The following is an 18,161-nucleotide window of genomic DNA, read 5'->3' as shown; positions in this document are numbered from 1 at the left end:
ACCTCTTCTCCAGGCTAAATAGGCCCACCTACTTCAACCTTCCCTCATCATCTTCAGCCCCATCATCATCTTCATTGCCCTCTACTGGGCCTGCTCCATGTTTCTTTTGTCCTAGGAGCCCAGAACTGGACACAGCACCTCACCAGGACTGAGTACAGAGGAAGAATCACTTCCCTAAATCTGTAACGCTTTTTCTAATGCACCCCAGCACACCATGTGCCTTCTTGGCGACAAGGACATTGCTGGCTCACAGACAGCTTGTTGTCCACCAACTCTTTTCCAATGTTAATGATCCTGTGATTCTATGATGTGTTCCTCTCCATCTGTCCGTAAAAAGAAATGGTTCCCAAGTGCATGACTGCCTTTATTCAAGTTAGAAGGTGAATACTGACAAACTGTGTGGAATTATGCAGACAGAAGCCTGCTGTATCCTTTGGAGTATCTCAAATTTTTAGCTACTTAGTGTAAAGCACACAGCTATGAACAAAAATCTTTTCTCCATTAATGCCTGTTTAGGCTAAAGCCCTAGGATTAGCAGTGCTCTAAGTATTTTAAGACAGTATTTTATTAATAGTTAAAAATTAAAACTACTTAGTCTAAATTTGGTTTTGCTCTTTCATCAAGTACTGCTCCTTGACCAGAGAGATGCAGGTTCAAAGTTAAAAACATTTGTAGCAAACCTCTCCAAGTTCAGTGGGAGGTGTGAATTGTCCCTGCAAGAAGCAGTAAACTGCTAGAGGGGTACAGAAAATAACTGATGCACTCTCACACCTCTATTTATCTGCCTCTAGAGAACGTGATCTTCACAGGCATAGAATATCACCCATCTAGTGACACTACTGAAGTAAATAAAAACTAAAGAAAACTAATTTTGGAAAAATAAAAGGACATCTATCAATTCTGATTTGATATATGCAGCTCTCTACAGAATCACTGAATCAATGAGGTTGGAAAAAACCTCTGAGATCAAGTCCAACCTATGACTGAACACCACCACAGTCAAGCAGACCATGGCACCAAGTGCCACCTTCAGTCTTTCCTTAGGCATCTTCAGGGACAGTGACTCCACCACCTCCCTGGGCAGCCCATTCCAATGTCTAATCAGCCCTTCTGTGAAAAAATTCCTCCTGATGTCCAACCTAAATCTCCCCTGGCATGTCTTAAGACTGACTGTGTCCCCTGTCCTGTTGCTGGCTGCCTGTGAGCGGAGGCCAACCCCCACCTGGCTGCACCCTCCTTTCAGGTAGGTAAGAACACGTGAGTATGTAACACCGTGCTTATATTTGCACATACGTCTACACAGGTTTACTTTCCTAAGATCTTCCTCATCAACCAGTTCACCAGGGAAATCTGTATTCTGAGGGGTTGGATGTGCCACACCTTTTTTCTTTACCCTTGTTTTTTCAAACTTTCCCAACAAGTTACAGCAGGGTACCTGAAAGGGGTCAAGTTGTTCAGAACACTTCAGAACTGATCTGAAACACAATTTTGTGCTCTTCACAGGCAATGAGACACTTCTGGGGGTCGTGTCTCTGGTACAGCAACAGAACCTCTCAAGCTGTAAAATTCAGTACGAACAAGAGACAAGTTTCAGGGAATGGAATTTTTCTGAACTTAACAACAGAAGACAAGCACTTATGTCTTCGCAGAACATCCACAAGGAAGATGTAGCATTCTTAAAATATCTTTATACTCAGTTATGAGTAAGACTATTCATCCTACACCCTAGTTCTGCATACAGGAAGGGACAAGCTCATAGCAGAAGAATTTTTTTTCGGCAGTGGGAACAACTGCATGATGATTATCTTCCACCCAGTGTGGGATTCCATAAGAGATCACGGATGCTCTGGCAAGTGCTGGGGCATTACTGCATGTTTGTGGAAGTCTCTCAGCTTTTATTAATTAGACTCCTGACAAAGCAGTAAAACCCAAGTAACAAAGCCACACTGCTCATTCCTGAATAATATGAAATCATTCACCATTTTATGTACAAGTTTTGAATTACAATCTTCAACTCCTCATCAGAAAAAATAACAAACCAAAAAGCCTAAAAAAGCATTTTTGGAAGAACTGCATAGTATACAGAAGCACACCTCAATTACACAATATCTTACAGAACACAGACTGTAACAAAAAGCAGAGCCTGTTACCTTTTCTGAGAAGGCAGTGCCCAGCCAAAATTAGATGCTTCATCTCCATTATTAGAGGAACAGCTTTAACTGAACAGAAGAGTACATGAAAAAAAGTTCCTGAACAGTCCAAATAGCTTAACAGAAAAATAAAAGTACATTTGTAAACAACTTTAAAATGAGCCTTATGAGAACAATAAAGGTCACTGAAAGTTAAGCTGTTAAACTCTTCTTCGACCAAACTGCTGTGTTTTACCCTTGTAAGTCTTTTTAATGATAAACAATTTTTTTTCATGTCAAAAACCTCTGTGAGAAAGTATTTTTTAAATTTTTGGTAAAATTAAGAAAACGACAATTTGAAGGCAAAAAGTCAGACTCCAAATTCCCTTTGAAAATTAAAAGAGTGATAAAACCAAACTACTGATTGAAGCTAACAGTGCATGGTAGCACAGCACTTATTTTATAATCTGAGACCCTTTTTAAAGTAAACCCTGAAAAATCATAAGCAACTGCTAGAAATTACTTTTGTATTATGTACCATTAATTTATCACTACATTCACTTTCATTATTCAAACCTTGCCATAAAGTGAGTTTTCACATACAACACTGATTTACCTTAAGCGTATCTCTTTTACTACACAGCAAAATGTAAAAACTGTCCTGTGAAATGATTTTGTGTATGTAACTATCAATGCCTCTCTGAATTTATCAATGCCTCAGTATTTATGCTGCTCTACTTAATGCTTCAGCATATGTTAAGTAAGCTGCTGATCACTGAGTGTCTCCATTCTGGTACATGGACAGATGAATGTGAACAGCAATGCTTTGGATAACTTGTGCTATTCCTAATACTAGAGTTATTTTCTCCCCCAATTACATTTTGCTATAAATATGTGTGCCCTTAAGTTGATCCCAATATCAGTTTCAGCTAACTAATCAAATTATCTGTTAAGGTTTTGGGAATGAGCACTCTTGCTTTATTTAAATAAAACGAGGGAAAGGTTCCTAACTCCCAAAGGTTTGCCAACAATAGATTTATTTTCAAGACAGGATGTTCAGTAAGTTGTTCGTCCCCTTTGCTGTTCACAGATAAGCACAACAGTATTAATGGTTTTTATCAAGTAGGCAGGAAGAGAAATAGTGTGATGTTTTTCCCCTTAAGGTTTTTCCAAGTTCTGCTCATGGGTATTAGTAACCATTCATTTGAAATAAGTGTATTTCAAATTTTAGATTACTTCTATTTATAGGGCTCAGCAGCTAAACTTCAATTTCCTATTTTAATTTTGCAAACAAGTATTATTAAAACCCTGCTTGTAACTCAGAACATCAAGAACTTATGTATTTATGTAAGGAGTAATTCATCATTTTACATAGAAGTGCCTCGTTTTTGTATCAGTTAAAAGTTAATTTATAATCCAAATAATCAATCTGCAATGTAAATAAGTAATTATTTTCTCCTATGTAATAATGGTAAATAACAACACTGAGCATCACATATTCCACTCGAGTTCATTAAATGCAATTCTTCAGTCACAAAGACAGCAGGCATTCTGTGATGAACTTCCTTTAAGCTATGTTCAAATGAGTGGAATAACTGAGATTCCTGATAGAGATCTAAGCTATTTCCCTCATTTTCTTAATAGTTTCTACTATCTGCATACTCAACTCCATTTTATAATTTGTTATTTAAAATAAAGTCATTTCCCAAAACTCTCCTCTCCCTATCTAAAACAAATTTATTTACATTTATAGTAAATGCTTTTCACCAAGTAAGTTTTAAGAAAAAAGCTCCTAAAACAAAATCAATAAGGGAGCAAAACCATAAAGGGAGCAAGTATTTCAAGGTCTATATTATTTTTCTTTCTGAATTTCCTTCCAAAGATTCTACAGGGATAAAAAATTTAAAGGTTTAAAACATGCTTTTACATATTTTTGATTACATCCCTTTTATACAAGGAACCAACTCTGTCCAGTGATCGATCACCTTCCTAACTTCTGGCCAGTATTTAAATGAAACTGCATGTCATTCACCCCAAGAAAGTAAACAAAATACAGCTTTTTACTTCAAATATTTTATGAATGCAAGACTACAAGAAATATATTAGTCAAAATGCAGGGCTATCAAGCACTGAACCAAGAATGCCAGCATCAGTTTGCCTACCATTTTGCATGTGGAAAAAATACACTATGTCTACAGGTAAAAGGCATCACTAATGCATCATGAATTACTCTGGTCAGCCAACATCACCTCTGCAGCTTGGTGCATGTTTCAGTTTATTATGAAAATAATCATCATAATAATAGTTTGAGATGAGACACTGGAACAAAACCATTCTTAAACAGGAAAGTTTTGTTTGTTTTTTTTTTTTTGCTCTTACTGAGGTTAACACCAAAATCTAAAAATAAGTTCTCACAATTTAGCAGCCTCCCCAACACTTGTTAGGCTAGCCTTCACACAAGGAGCATGCAAACAGCCACTCTTCTTGCTTTAAACTGAGGGCTACGGGTTAATTCAAGTTACTGTTTTTTCACCCTATTCAATTAACCTGTTGAACTGGATTTCACCTAGGAAAAAGAAAATTAAATGATGTTAAGTGTAGCAGACAAGTACAGATCACACCAAGAAGCTAACACTCATGAGCTGTCATAATAAGGGATAATAATAACAATAAAAAAAAAATCAGTCTTTTCTGTGCATATTTTTCATTTGAAAGGTCCCAGGAAATCATGATGTGCCTGGCCGCTTCTGTTGCTGATTTCTGATGACCTCTAATTGTTTTTTGCATTGCTGATAGTATGTTGACAGACTTTTGTTTTCATCTAACAGCTTTTTATGTTCTTGTACTAGACGGGATGTGTTTTGCTGGTCTTTTTCATCCTGGTCCAGTTCTGCTATTAGTTCTTGTCTGAAATAAAAAAAAAATATGTCAGTGTCATTTATATTCTATTTTCATTTCTGAGTAGATGACTTCATATGTTTCAAATCAGTATTTGATTATTGATCTGAACTCACAGCTGGCGATATTTTGTGCAAAAGAAATTGACAAAAGAATGTTATTCTTTAATGTAGTCTGGGGAAAAATTCCCTTCCAAATCAAGTCCACATTTAAACTTTAAAATAGCTGAGAGACTGAGCCTCAGTCTCTAAAACTGTCCTTTAGATAATGTCTTTCAGATGTAGTTTTACAGGTCACAGTAAAATACCTAAGGAGCCACACAAAATTTCATAAATATATTCAACTCCAATTTTTGCTATCTATATGTACGTTTTAAATCTCTAGAAGGCAACTTAAAATACAAAATTGCAGTAATTTTTGTAACTTTTTAGTGAAGTGCTATTTTCTATCTGGACTTGAACTTATTAAAGCAATGAAAAAGTAGAATCAAGGAAATTACTTCTGTAACTGGCATTTCACATTACTTATGCTGTAAATGTTCAACATGTTTTTTTAGCAAAGATTTCAGAGGCCCAAACACACTGATAATCTGGTTATAATTTTTTCTGCAAAACTGATGTGGCAGTTTGTTTAACTATTTTGTTATGAGGTGACAAGAAGGCAAGCTGACAGCAATATTTTTGCAACAGAACAGCAAAGGAGAACGTTCATGTTAATTAATTGCTGCCATATGGTTTTTAATTACAGTTAAAGAAAATTTAGTAATTTTATGAGGGTTGAACTAATAACTACCTTAACCAGCATTAAATTCATCCATCACAACATCTTCTTTTGTTTAAACGCCTATGGACAATTACATTCTGACTAAGAAAAAGCAGTTTTGAAGAAATGTGAACACAAACTTCCTAGAATAAAAAACCCCCACAAAAACAGTAGGAATATAAAAGTAGAGAACTAGCTGTTTTGAAACAAATATATTTTAAATAATTTATTGACCATTGGTGTGACATAAATAGAATCAAAATTAAGACATTAACTCTAGAATCATTATCTCCTCATCAAATCTTAGTTACATCTGCAATCACCTTCACATAGTTACATGTGAAAAAACCAAATTGTTCACAGAATACTAAGCTTGAGTTCAATCTTACAGTAACATTTTCCCCCTCACTCTGTATGCTATTTCTACTGTACAAAAGGTTTACACACACATTTTGCTCATTAGCTAATCCACAACACCAAGGCAAGCTCCCTGTTAACAGCTGCTTGCTTTCCTGCAGTGGCTCAGACACTGGTGGGTCACAAGCTGATTATTTGGCCTAGTGTACGACTATGACCTCTCTGAACTGGTCCCCAGCATCAGGAAACAGAATACAACAAACATGTCATTCAAATTCTGAATCAGCAATGATATTTGACCTAATACAACAATATGTGCAGCTGCTTTACTTATACGTGTAAGCAATGCAAGAGGAAAGAGTTTATTTCCAGTGCACAAGGAGAAGGTACATAACTGCTTTTAAGCATCAGGTGTTAAACCCACGGCAGAAAAAATATAAGATGAATGTTGATAGAATTGCTGTAAATGCAGTGCTTCACAAAAGTCAGATACATGACTAAAATAAACTGCAAAACGATTAACATTGACATATTACCCAAAATTCTAGAATCTGGTACCTAAACAATTATCTATAAATTACAACTGAAAATATTTTAATGGACAGTGTAGCAAATTAAATTCTAAGGTTCTTTAACAATTCAGTCATTTCATTTGAGATGATACAAACAAACATTACAAGTCTGCTACATACAGAGATTTGCCATGATCTTATGTAGGACTTGTCCAGAAGAACAGTCTTGATATTGATTAGAACTTTCAATTACCTGCTCTAAACATTGCATCTGTACTGAGCAGCTCAGTATTTCTGAGTTTAAGGCTGGAAAATAATTATGCCCTATGAAATGTTACTTCAGAAAGCAAGAAATAATAGTCACAGTGACTATTATTTACTTTTTATTATGTATTTTCATTATTATTATACAAAGACTTTGTGTATAGGAAACAAATAGAAAAACAGAAAAGGTTAAACATATTTCACTTACTTCCTCTGCAACAGCAATGCGATTTCTGTCTGAACTTTCATATATTCTTGTGCCATTTTGCAGTGCTGTTCAAACACAGCCATAGATTCTTTGGAGTTTGGGCATGGTGCTAGAGGCTGAAAATAAATCAGACATGTTAAAGACTAATGAACTGATATCTTAGTAAATACTGTGTTAGAATGTCTCTGCAGTGTATTTATAACAGTCTTTTAAAAACCAGTAAGCTTTTAAAAATAAGTGTTAAACCATGCCCTGGAAAATATTACTGCACCCATGTCAAAGTTTACTCAAATCTGGAGTTTTTAATCTGACACTTGCCACAAAAAGCAAAGCAATGTTCAATCCCGTACACAAAAAATAAGGTGTATACAACAATTTGATTCAGTAACACTCAAGCAAATAATGTCTCATTTTGACAGTCAAACTCAGCTTACATTTTGGTTTTAGGGATCATGTTTCCCAGGGCTTGTTTTTAATAGCTTGATCAAACCTGAGTCAACCAATCTCCGATTACATAATATATTATTTTAGCCTTGGTCAAAAATTAGACAGAACATAAACCCAGGTAAATATGTGGCACTATATTTTGCAGCCTCAAAGTCACATGCTAGAATGAAATGCAAACTTGAGAATCTAATAAACTGTGTATTTATTACCTGTAACTGATGATCTAACGTGAGATATGCCATTGGGATGGAGTTATCTGACCCATTGGTCTCTGTAACAATACCAAGAAAACTTTAATGTACTTAAGAAGAGTTGATTCTATTCTTACAGGACAAAAACAAAGAAGTCTAAGTAATTTCACAATACACAATCTGAATGTGGAAAAGCAGATGGAAATAGCAGCGTTCCAATCCCAAGGCAGATGAAACATTTTGTTTTTCTGACAGTTAAAAACATCAAAAGTATGGTCTATCTTATCAAGAAAAAATAAAAAAAATATGGCTATCAACCTACATTTCTAGAAGCCATGTAACAGCATACAGATTTTAAAAATACTATTTTTGTACAGTTTGTGATAATTTCTGTTTATAAAAATTTGCCATTTCATTCTTGTTTATGAAGGATCAGCCAGCCAGCCCATGCATCTAATGACTTTAAAATTAGAAGCTGTGCAAATCAGCTCTGCCAAAATAAAATAAGCACAACCTCCTGCTCAGTTTTGAAACCTGCTCCCAGTGAAGTCTCTAAGTATCTTCCTCACAACATGCTCTAGGGCATCTTCTCTGCTCCACATAGATACTTTGTGGGTAGCAAGGAACCCAACAACCAGTCTGTCTCCTGGGCATGGCTGCTCTCTTCTTACACAGCAGTTACTTTGGATTTCTCTAGAGCTTTCACTCAATATTTAGTATGTTTCTGCATTCTTATCTTTCAGTAGCCCACAATCTGTGGATCACAAGGTTACTGCTAAGATTTAAGAGACACAGGAGTAAAGACACATGGAGAAACTACTGATTTTACAGCCGCATAATTGCTACTAGAGGGTTATATGGAGAAGGGTAGGTGGGAAAAAAAAGGGGCTGCTTACCCATACCCCAAAAGCACCTGCCACAGAGTAGTCGTGGTAGAGAAACTAAGGTGTTGCCCTCAAAGACTATGCTATTTCCAAGAGCAGCTTCAAAAGGAAACAGAAATAAGAGGGTGGGAATGGAGAAAAAGTGGTTAAGTGTATGCTTGTAAGGAAATTGGAAGGTGGTAAAAACAAAAAGGAAAAGGAAAAAGAAAACAACCCTAAAACCAGAGACTTCATCACCACGGTATCTTAAATGCAATCAACATGAAAAGTCCTTCCCTACATTAGACCACTGCCATATATGGACATTGTGACAATGAAGGAGTCATTGCAATGCTTCAAAAATACATCAGTACATGTAAATGTTTCAGGTGACATTCCCAAGCGTTTCAGCACTGCAGCACAGAACTGCAAGTTTTTCTTGATTGACCAGATTCGGCTGCATCCTCGTTTCATCACTTTGCTTCACTAACTTAAAAACGTAGCATCTTTTAGAGAAAACTAGAATTATTTCTCTCTTCAGAAATCTGAACAATTCTTTGTGCATGTCCTACACAGATGTAGAAAGAAAAAATATACATATGGCACATTCTGTATTTACCTGAGTTTAAGGTGAATGATTTCTCTGGGCCAGAAGACATACTTGACTTTTAGCTCCAGTGCTGTGCTGTGTTTAAGACCAAAAACTTGGCACAAACTTTTGGTGCACTGGTTTAAAATTTGCAGCTTTCAGTTCCCAGTGAATTCTTGATGGGGTAAGAGCTTGCTTCCAATAAAAGGCAGCAATTCCTGTTAATGCTCTCACTGCCTAAAGCAACTTGGGGTCCATGCTGCACAAAAGGGCCCAGGGTGAGCTGCAGCAGTGGACAAGGGCTTGGGGAAGTTGAGTGAGAAGACACTGACTGTGGTCAGGCAAAGCAACAGAAAGAAGAAAAACACAAGAGTGTGTTGTCCTCCCACTAACAAGGGAAAGAAAAAAAGCGCATCTTACATAATCTCCTTATATTTGGCAAACTGAAAGTGTGTTTGGTAAAAAGCACATGTATATATACATAAAAGAAAAGAGCCTGATCATCCAGATGAAAGAATCACAAGAAAATGATTACAGAATTTGAGGTACTGTAAAGTAGCATCTTGAGACTAAGTTGAAGTTTGAACATGTACATTTTGGCAACAAAAATGTAATTTTTATTTATATTCCGTAATGGAATTTCTGGGGATCCATTTTTTTCCTGCAGTCCAGAAATGCATTCTTTTCATAACAGAATGCATTATGAATTTTAAAATCAAATTGAACTATTTAATTTTCTTCAGTCTTAATCCTATTTCATAACAAAAGAACAGCAACGCTACAGTAGAAGTATTTACTATGTTTCTACAGACACGTGTTAGTGCATTTAAAACCAGCAATTTTGTGTGCACATTACATTCTGCATAAGCAAAACTACAACAGAGATGGTAAACAGAAGCAACCTACTCCAGCTGATACTCACCTACATAACATTTAATTCCAGATGTCAGGGCAATGAAATCTTTAAATGTGTATTCAAAATACAAACGGACAAGACTAAAATGTTCCAAGACGTCTGTTCCCCTAATGCCCCAAAACCACACTATAGTAAAAAACCACTGCTAACAAGATCGTAATTAAATATTACTATAACTGCAATTTACAGTACTTTCTTACAAGCAAAATGCTTACAAGTTTATGTAATTTAACAATCTATAAAAAAACACTCTTAAAGCATACATAAAAAAAAAGGCAGTGACGTAATGATTGGATTTAAGCAGAACTTAAAAGAATCATGATCTTAATTTCTTACTTCTATTAATGTCTGAGCACACACCCCATACCACAATCAAATAAATATTTTAATTTATTTACAGGCAAAAAAAAATTACATAATAAACAAAGGTTTACCTGCATCATCTGGTGTCCATGGATTACGTGCTGGCTTTTCAGAGGTTGGTCCCGAGGTAGTGATCATTCTCACACTAGGACTAGATGATCTACTGCTGTTTCTACTCTCCTGAAAGGACAAAATAAAACAAAATGACAAGTTAACAGATGATTTTTTGAGAAGTTCATTAAAAAAAAAAAATCTAAGAAATCTGAACTTATAATCCTCGAAAATACTCTCCCTTCCCAGGCTTTTACCCTGAATGCTCTCCTGATAGTTTGGTTAACTTTACATGCATTGCAGGGATAATTTCATACCCATTTCTTCTTTACTGTGTAAAAGAAACTGATACAATTTTGCTATTCAGCATAACAAAAAGCAATACTGAACAATGTGTCCATGATCTTTATAGAAAATGGTAACAATATGTCTAGTGATTTTCACATCATCATTCAGTGAAATATAGCAGTTCAGTGACATAAAGAGGAAATAAAATTTGTTTCCAACGCTGAATCAATGAATGGAACTACATTCAATTAAAGAAATACAGCTTAGTAGCTGCACTAGACTACCATGTATTAATCTACAGTTTTCTTCTGGTTCTTTTGTTAACTCAGAAGTTATGTGACTGATCTTCAGAAAACATGAAAAAAGAGCTTAATCAAAAAGGACCAGTCAATTGAAGCACATCAATCAGAAAATGAGTACACTCTCTCTCGTGACGCAGATTAAGAACTAAACCAAAATTCTGAAGGATGTTTTTTCATGTATTGCTTGACTCCTCCAATTCTTTTGTTTACCAAAGCACACAAACATAATACAGACTTCATTATTCTAAGCTGCTTTTTCAGAAATGTTATTTACAATATGTATGTTTCTATTTCACGTACCCCCTCAGTGACATTAAATTAACAGAGTAAAGAATTTAAGACTGTAAGCCCCAGCAAGTTTCTCAGAAAAACAATGAAGTAAAAAGGAAAGATGCCATTAAAATGCAATTATTTTAAACCTGGTGTATTTATCATGAAATGATTCATTTAGTGAGTCCATTTTTCAAAAGAAGCACTCAAATATATATTAACTAGAAACTGTATTTTTCATGACTTTATTTCCAAATATCGTACTTTAAGTTTTGAAATTCAGGATTCCAGCCAAGTAATGATCCAAAGAATAGCAAGATTCTACACACTGAATATCCGTTATTTCAAAGGCAGTCTTTCTTCTGGGATGTTGATTAAGCATTTCATGTTTTGTGTTAATATCTAAAAACAAGAGAACGGACTGTAGAAATAATCTGATGGGTAGGTTCAAGATGATGGCATCAGATATTTTGAAAAATCTTTTGTGTTGGAGCCTTTGTTGACATTAAGTAAGGTTTAAGTTGCTGAGCTTACTGTTAGTGTCCTTAGATATGTATGATAAACACAACCTACTGATGTAAAAGATCAGAAGATAGAGAAAGCACTTGTAACAGTATAAAAGTCCTTTAAACAAAAAGAGATTTGGTGAGTATAGTAGACAGTGAAGGGTACCTGAGATACTCTACTTACAATAACTTCTTAGTGCTTTACTAGATTGTTTTGGTTCAACAATCAAAAAACATTTCCTTGATATCACTATTTACATGAAATTCAGCAGATATAGAAATGAAGGAATCACATCTGAAGCATAAAAAGCTCTACAAAACTGAAGGGAAGTTTCCCAAACTGAGCACTGGTTAGATTACAGTGTTAAGAGCGTGTGTTGAGTGAGATGCTTTAGGCTACCTGGACGGCAGCCCTTCTGACAGGCTGTGTCCTGTGTCTGGACTTTAGCAATCAGTTTCTGCTACCCTTTCATCCTTGCTTCATCCAGACTTGCTAGCGGGTTTCTCTCAAATCATCTTTGCCAGGTGGTCAAACCCACACGGCATTCTTAGCTTCCGTTTCTCAAAGACTTACAGTCTTGAAAAGCTTGCACACTCTGAGGAATAATCCTCCCTGAAGTTTCATTTAAACAGGCAATACAATTTAAAGAAATCATCATTACTAGTCCTCATCTCATCTGTGAATTTTATCTTACTGTGAAAGGGGAGAAAAAGCCCCGAATGTGCATCTGTGACAAATTTCACAATCTCATGGACAGAATGATTCATCTGTGTAATATCAGATCCCCAAATTATCCCACTTAGCTTGCATGCTTGTGGGCATGTACATTCTGACATTGCTTCTCAACTGTTCATGTCAGTACATGGTTTTCTTTAATATAGTAATTTTTTTCACTTCAAAGTAAATTGTAAGAGTTATGAAGGCCCAGCAATGGTTATGACACCCCCTCTCCGCCAAAAACCAACAATCCCAAAACAAATGTTCAAAAGAGGAAGCAGATAGTTTCTGCACTTATGATAGTACTGTGAAAGATGAGAACAAAACAACCAAAACAATAAAAGATACACTGGCAAGGAGATGGATACCACACTGGGCATCAAATCACAACTTGCAGATCTTGAGTCATTATGTTAGATGTTTCTCAGTATCCATATAAAACATTAAATTTTGTAAAGACTGCATGCAGCATAAATAGCAATTTGCTGTGTTCCTTCAAATCTCCAAAAATATTAGTAGTTGCAGTTAAGAGACTGCACATCTGTTTCTATGTTACAAAGGTGTTTAAGCAAGAGCAACAGCACTAAACAGATGACACACTAAAATGTTTTGAAGTGTGTGTACAGGGAAATAGGCAAAAGAAACAATTCAGTTAAAAAAAAAAATTAACAGAGCATCACAGTATATGGACAGAAACAAATGAAAATGTAGCATTTGACTTTAGAAGGGACAGTTGCATCAGTGCTGCCCATGTCACTTGGAGTAAGGACCAGTCTAAGGTCACCAACCGCTAAAATATGTGAAAGTTCACACCTAAACGTGTTCTCAACACCAAATCATTCTAACAGCTGATCCAAAGATGGAGAAGTTTTGACCTAGCAAATTTTCCTATCTGAACTGTTGATGCTGAGTAGTAAAACCCTCTGCAAAACAGTATTACTGTCTGCTGTTGAGAACACCAGTACGAGCAATACCCTAAAGTGCCTTAAGTGTCTCAACAACTTAAACATAGTAATTTTCAGCCATACAAGCCACACAGAAAATTCTTCTAAGAGCACACAGACATAAAAATGACATACAATCATAAAACATACAAGGTGGTCAAATGAAAACAGACAAAGAGGTACACAGGACCAAGAGTCTTGGTCCACCCCTTTCAGGTAACCACCCAAACTTTGGTATGTGTATTATTAAATATTTATTTGCATATATATTTTTAATTGTATATTAATTAATATTATATATGCATATATTTGAATATTTCTACACAAGCCTGGTCAGTTCCTTCATCTTAAGAAAAATTCCATTTTGAAATGGAAAAACCTTTCTAATTAAAACCAGTAGTTGTAACAGAACCATCTTCTATTGACATGGCAGCAATTTTCAGGAAAAACACGTTCAACAAAAATATTTCTGATCAGCTTTACTGTGACAAATAGTTAAAAGTCAAAGAGGTACTGTGGCAATCCTTCAATTTTGAGCAAGATAGGGCCTTTCACGGCCTGGGTGAGGGAGCAGAGGCACATGGGGCCATGGCTGCTTGGCAAACAAGGCTGTGCTGTGGAGTGGGTGTAAGGGAGAATGGAATGTGGGGAAGAAGGATGTTTGCAATGAAGGGAGAGAGGGGGAAGGGGATCTTCACATTAGAAAGGATAACCTATATATGGTATGGTGCATATGGGGAGACTGGATAAACTGACCAGAGCTATGCCACTCAGATGTTTTTCCTGCTTTGGCTTGTAGATTGCTTATATGGACAGCAGCTCAAAATTTTTAATAAAAAATCAAGGTACTGAGGTCCAGACCTATAGAAACCCATAAAAATTAATCTTAAGTACTTAGCCACAATTACACCGTGCTCTGTTTCTTCACTGTTTTCCAATTTTTTTTTTAAAATATACAAGCATGTGTACATCAAAAGTTAGCGTTAGTTTCAGCAGACTTTTCTTTCTCTCCTCACACCAAAAAGGGGATAAAAATTCATTATTTGTTTATATGGATAGTGCAAAAATATCTTTGAAACTGCATTTTTCATGCATGTTAAAATACTACGTTTTCCGGATTTTATCATGTTTCCAAAGAAACTGCAGGATAGAACACATAATTGTAATTCTTCTCCTTACATTTCCAATGTGTACATTATCAGAAGCAAGAAAGTAAAATGTGACTCTGGTACTTCTATAGACCCACAGGAGAAATTGACATAAAACGAAATTTCTGTATCCTTCCGTTCACCAGGACAATTCAGCTAAAACACCCATACAAGCAGTTGAACAGCTTTCAAAGAAAGATTATAATAGTTATTAAGATACGAAGCAAATGATGAAAATTGAAATATCAACCATTCATTAAAATGAACAGAATGAAAACTTTTAAATAAAAAAGCTATAATTAAATATATTCATACATCAATCAGCACAATTTGGTATAACTGATATATTGTCACTTAATTTTTCCCCTAAGTCTTGCATAATTTTAATTCTAAAATTAAATGAATAGGTTAAATTAGTTCCTAAATTTTGCAGATTGATTTCTTTCTAACAAACCTGTCTTCTCTGAAGATGTTAAAATATATTATGTGTACTTGTTATTTTCTGATAGATGTACACAGTAAATTTACTAATAGCTATGGGACTGATGAAGTTTCTCTGGCTATCATACTCCATGGAATTAAAGAAAAATCAAAGGTTATCTCCCCGATAATTACACCCCCCATGAATTACCACCTACTTTAGGTTATTGCAGGTCGTTTAAGGAGAAAACCTGATGAACCTCATGAATATGCTAAGCACTAGTATCCCACACTCAAATAATAGGGATCTCAAAATTGCCTATTCACACTAAGGACCAAATAGCCTCTGTGAACTATTGAAGCAATTAAAAACACAAAATAAACACATCTGAATGAAGCATTAGCTATACTTTTCTCATTTAAAACCGAAATGAAACTAGGAGCATGTTATGTAGCACATCACTGTTTCTGTTACCATGGCATTTATAATACCAGACAAATAGCTATATTATTATAAAATATCTTTTAGAGATAATATTTTTTTTAAACAAAACTTTGTGACAACACCCTGCTGTAAAGCTTTCACAAGAAATAGAGAGATATCCCTGTAGTTTACTATTCAGGATTCAGAGATTGATAATAATCATTATTATACTGATGCACATGCTTTTTATTTTCATGCAGAAAGTGAGTCTATATGTAACTGTTTTATGCAATCAGCAGTAATTACAATTGTTTTCTATATACAGAGAGATGAAAAGGCTTTCCTGTGTAACATGTGCCCTCAGCCAAACTAAGTGGTACACAAAAAAATGCGTACATAAAAGTGACAAATACTGCATAAGCTACACAGAAAACGCTTCTCATCTGGAGCTCATTCATAGTTACCCTCAAGGAATCTCATTTCAATGCAATACAAACAACATTACAGTCTGCCAAGCTTCCACATCATTTCTATGAAAACATCAAAGGTGAAGGTTTCCAGATCGGTTCCCCAGTACAGACTTGGTGCTGACTTTACTGAAAGGCAAAGAAGAGATGAGAAGGACATTACCTGACTGGACTCTGTTCCAGCAACACTAAGATCTTGAATAGATCTGCGCCTCTGCTGTCCGTTTCCTGCTGGGAAAAAAACAAAACAAAAACAAACCAGTGAAATATATTCAGAACAAAATAAGAAGGGTGCGACTGTTGCAGAGGAGCTTGGAATTTGTACAAATCCACAGAGACAAAGTGAGAGAGGGGGAGAGAGAGACAGCTGCAGAATTTTAACTCAAAACATGCTGGCCTGTCCACAAAAAGTACATCCTAATACAATAACCACTCCTACCACATGAATAGCTGCTGCACTCTACTCCACCATCTTCTGTCACATGTATTTGGTCAGGCTTAGTACTCGGGGCAGGAGCTGATGACGACATCTATTTCAAGTACGTTACGTTATGGGGATTTCTAAAAGCTAAACCGCGAAGATAACAGGCTGCCAGCTTTAACCTGTTGCTCTTTGGCTTGCTCAAGGAACACAGCAAGGACTTCTGCTTGTGTGCCACTCCCCTCAAGAAAACTAAGAAGTGAAAGCGCTTCCTTCTGGTCTCCTGTCTCCTTCAGAGGAACAAAACTATGTCCTGTTCTCATGCTCTGAGAAGTGTGAAAAGCGGACCATTCAGCTAAATCACATCTCACCATCAACCTACAAAGCACAATGCTGTAATCTTTTCCTCTTCTCCTTCCACCTGTTTGCAATTATCCACCAGTGACAGCTACATAAAACAGTTTAAATTTTAGCACTGACAAGCAATCAAAGGCATTTTCAGGAAACAAAATCTCCTTAAAAATAAAAGGAGATTATGCAACAGAATCTCCCTGGCTACTTTGATTTTTATTACAGTGATTGTTTATATTATCTTTTGAGAGCAGGTCAGCTGTCCAAAAGGAAACACCAAAATGTCCTGAGTAACAGCTGACAATGCTCAAAATTCTTGCTCTTAGCTCTGCATTACGTAACTCTGCTACTGGAGGGGAGCATCTGAAACATGTACTGCAGCCGTGGCAGCCCCTCGCCCAGCGGCCCTGCACTCAGCCACCAACACAGCTCTCAAAGCCCTGTAGAAGGCATCACATTGCTGACCTTTTAGATACTTCTCATTCAGCATCATTCCCACGACCCCAAGCCTATCCTGACACGTGTTTTGAATTGCAACAGTTACTGCAAAAATATAAGACAACTTCATATTCATTATTTAATAAGCCTTTAAATTTTTAAATATATGTACCATTACATGTAGGAACACACTGCCACAAAACAGCAACACAGAATGTTTAGTGTCACTTTATCAATTTGTCATATTCTAAAATTTATAGGAGGTACTGTAAGAAACAAGCATATAAGAAAATCAAGCAGGACTCTAAAACAGGAATACACTTTCTGCTCTGACTACAAATGGATTTGAATTGCAACTGTTCTGTGGTCTTGATATTTTGCTTCTGATATTCGGGGAAAGTATATACTTACCTAAGCAAGAACGGTTAAGTTTGTTTAATACTTTGATACTAGGGATTTTGTGAATGACAAATCCATGTCAAAATGTTTGAACTTGTTCATTTGCAGTGAACTTTTTCACTATGTAATCATTTAACAAACAAGATTATACATTTAAAAGAATTCTGTGCTGTGGATACTTCATCTGGCTGCCACAGCTCATCTCAATATTCAACATATGTGCAATCCACCCACAAGTGATACAAAATTATGTGCACATTTCATTCAACAACATTGTTATAAAATTAGCTCAGCTGAAATAGGCTTGCAAAAATATCTGAAATTCTCATTTCAGATTAGCAACATTTGTGAATTTAAAGAACCCAGCACATGTGTTGCTGAAATATTAGAACATGGCTGCCAAAATGTTAAAATAATCAGGGTGGGGTGCAAGAAAGAAAAGAAAATGCCTTGCGGGAAGTGAAGGGGTGGGGGGGAAAGAGGGACCAAAACTACTGTTGTAAAAAATGAACACC

General features: G+C 35.9%; 1 protein-coding gene across 7 annotated transcripts in view; it reads right to left on the bottom strand.

Annotated features, from left to right (window-relative positions):
• Positions 1–1,957: 1,957 nt before the first annotated feature.
• The window catches only part of MAP3K7 (mitogen-activated protein kinase kinase kinase 7), a 47,442-nt gene continuing 31,238 nt past the window's right edge, over positions 1,958–18,161 (bottom strand). For 4 of the 7 annotated variants that reach the window (XM_066179542.1, XM_066179544.1, XM_066179546.1 and 1 more), the window contains 5 exons: positions 16,201–16,268; positions 10,571–10,679; positions 7,787–7,848; positions 7,131–7,246; positions 1,958–5,036 (listed from right to left, as the gene is read on the bottom strand). In XM_066179542.1, the coding sequence (XP_066035639.1) occupies positions 4,856–5,036; positions 7,131–7,246; positions 7,787–7,848; positions 10,571–10,679; positions 16,201–16,268 (536 nt within the window). In that variant the 3' untranslated portion in view covers positions 1,958–4,855. Of the gene's footprint in view, positions 5,037–7,130; positions 7,247–7,786; positions 7,849–8,664; positions 8,752–10,570; positions 10,680–16,200; positions 16,269–18,161 lie in introns of all 7 variants that reach the window. The other 3 variants (XM_066179543.1, XM_066179545.1, XM_066179549.1) reach the window with 2 other exon arrangements.

Source organism: Chamaea fasciata, unplaced genomic scaffold (assembly GCF_029207755.1).
Source record: "Chamaea fasciata isolate MVZ Bird 193981 ecotype frontalis unplaced genomic scaffold, bChaFas1.0.hap1 SCAF_3, whole genome shotgun sequence".
Classification (NCBI taxonomy): Eukaryota; Metazoa; Chordata; class Aves; order Passeriformes; family Sylviidae; genus Chamaea; species Chamaea fasciata.
Note: the sequence above shows the minus strand (reverse complement) of the source record. Positions and strands in the feature narration are given on the sequence as shown.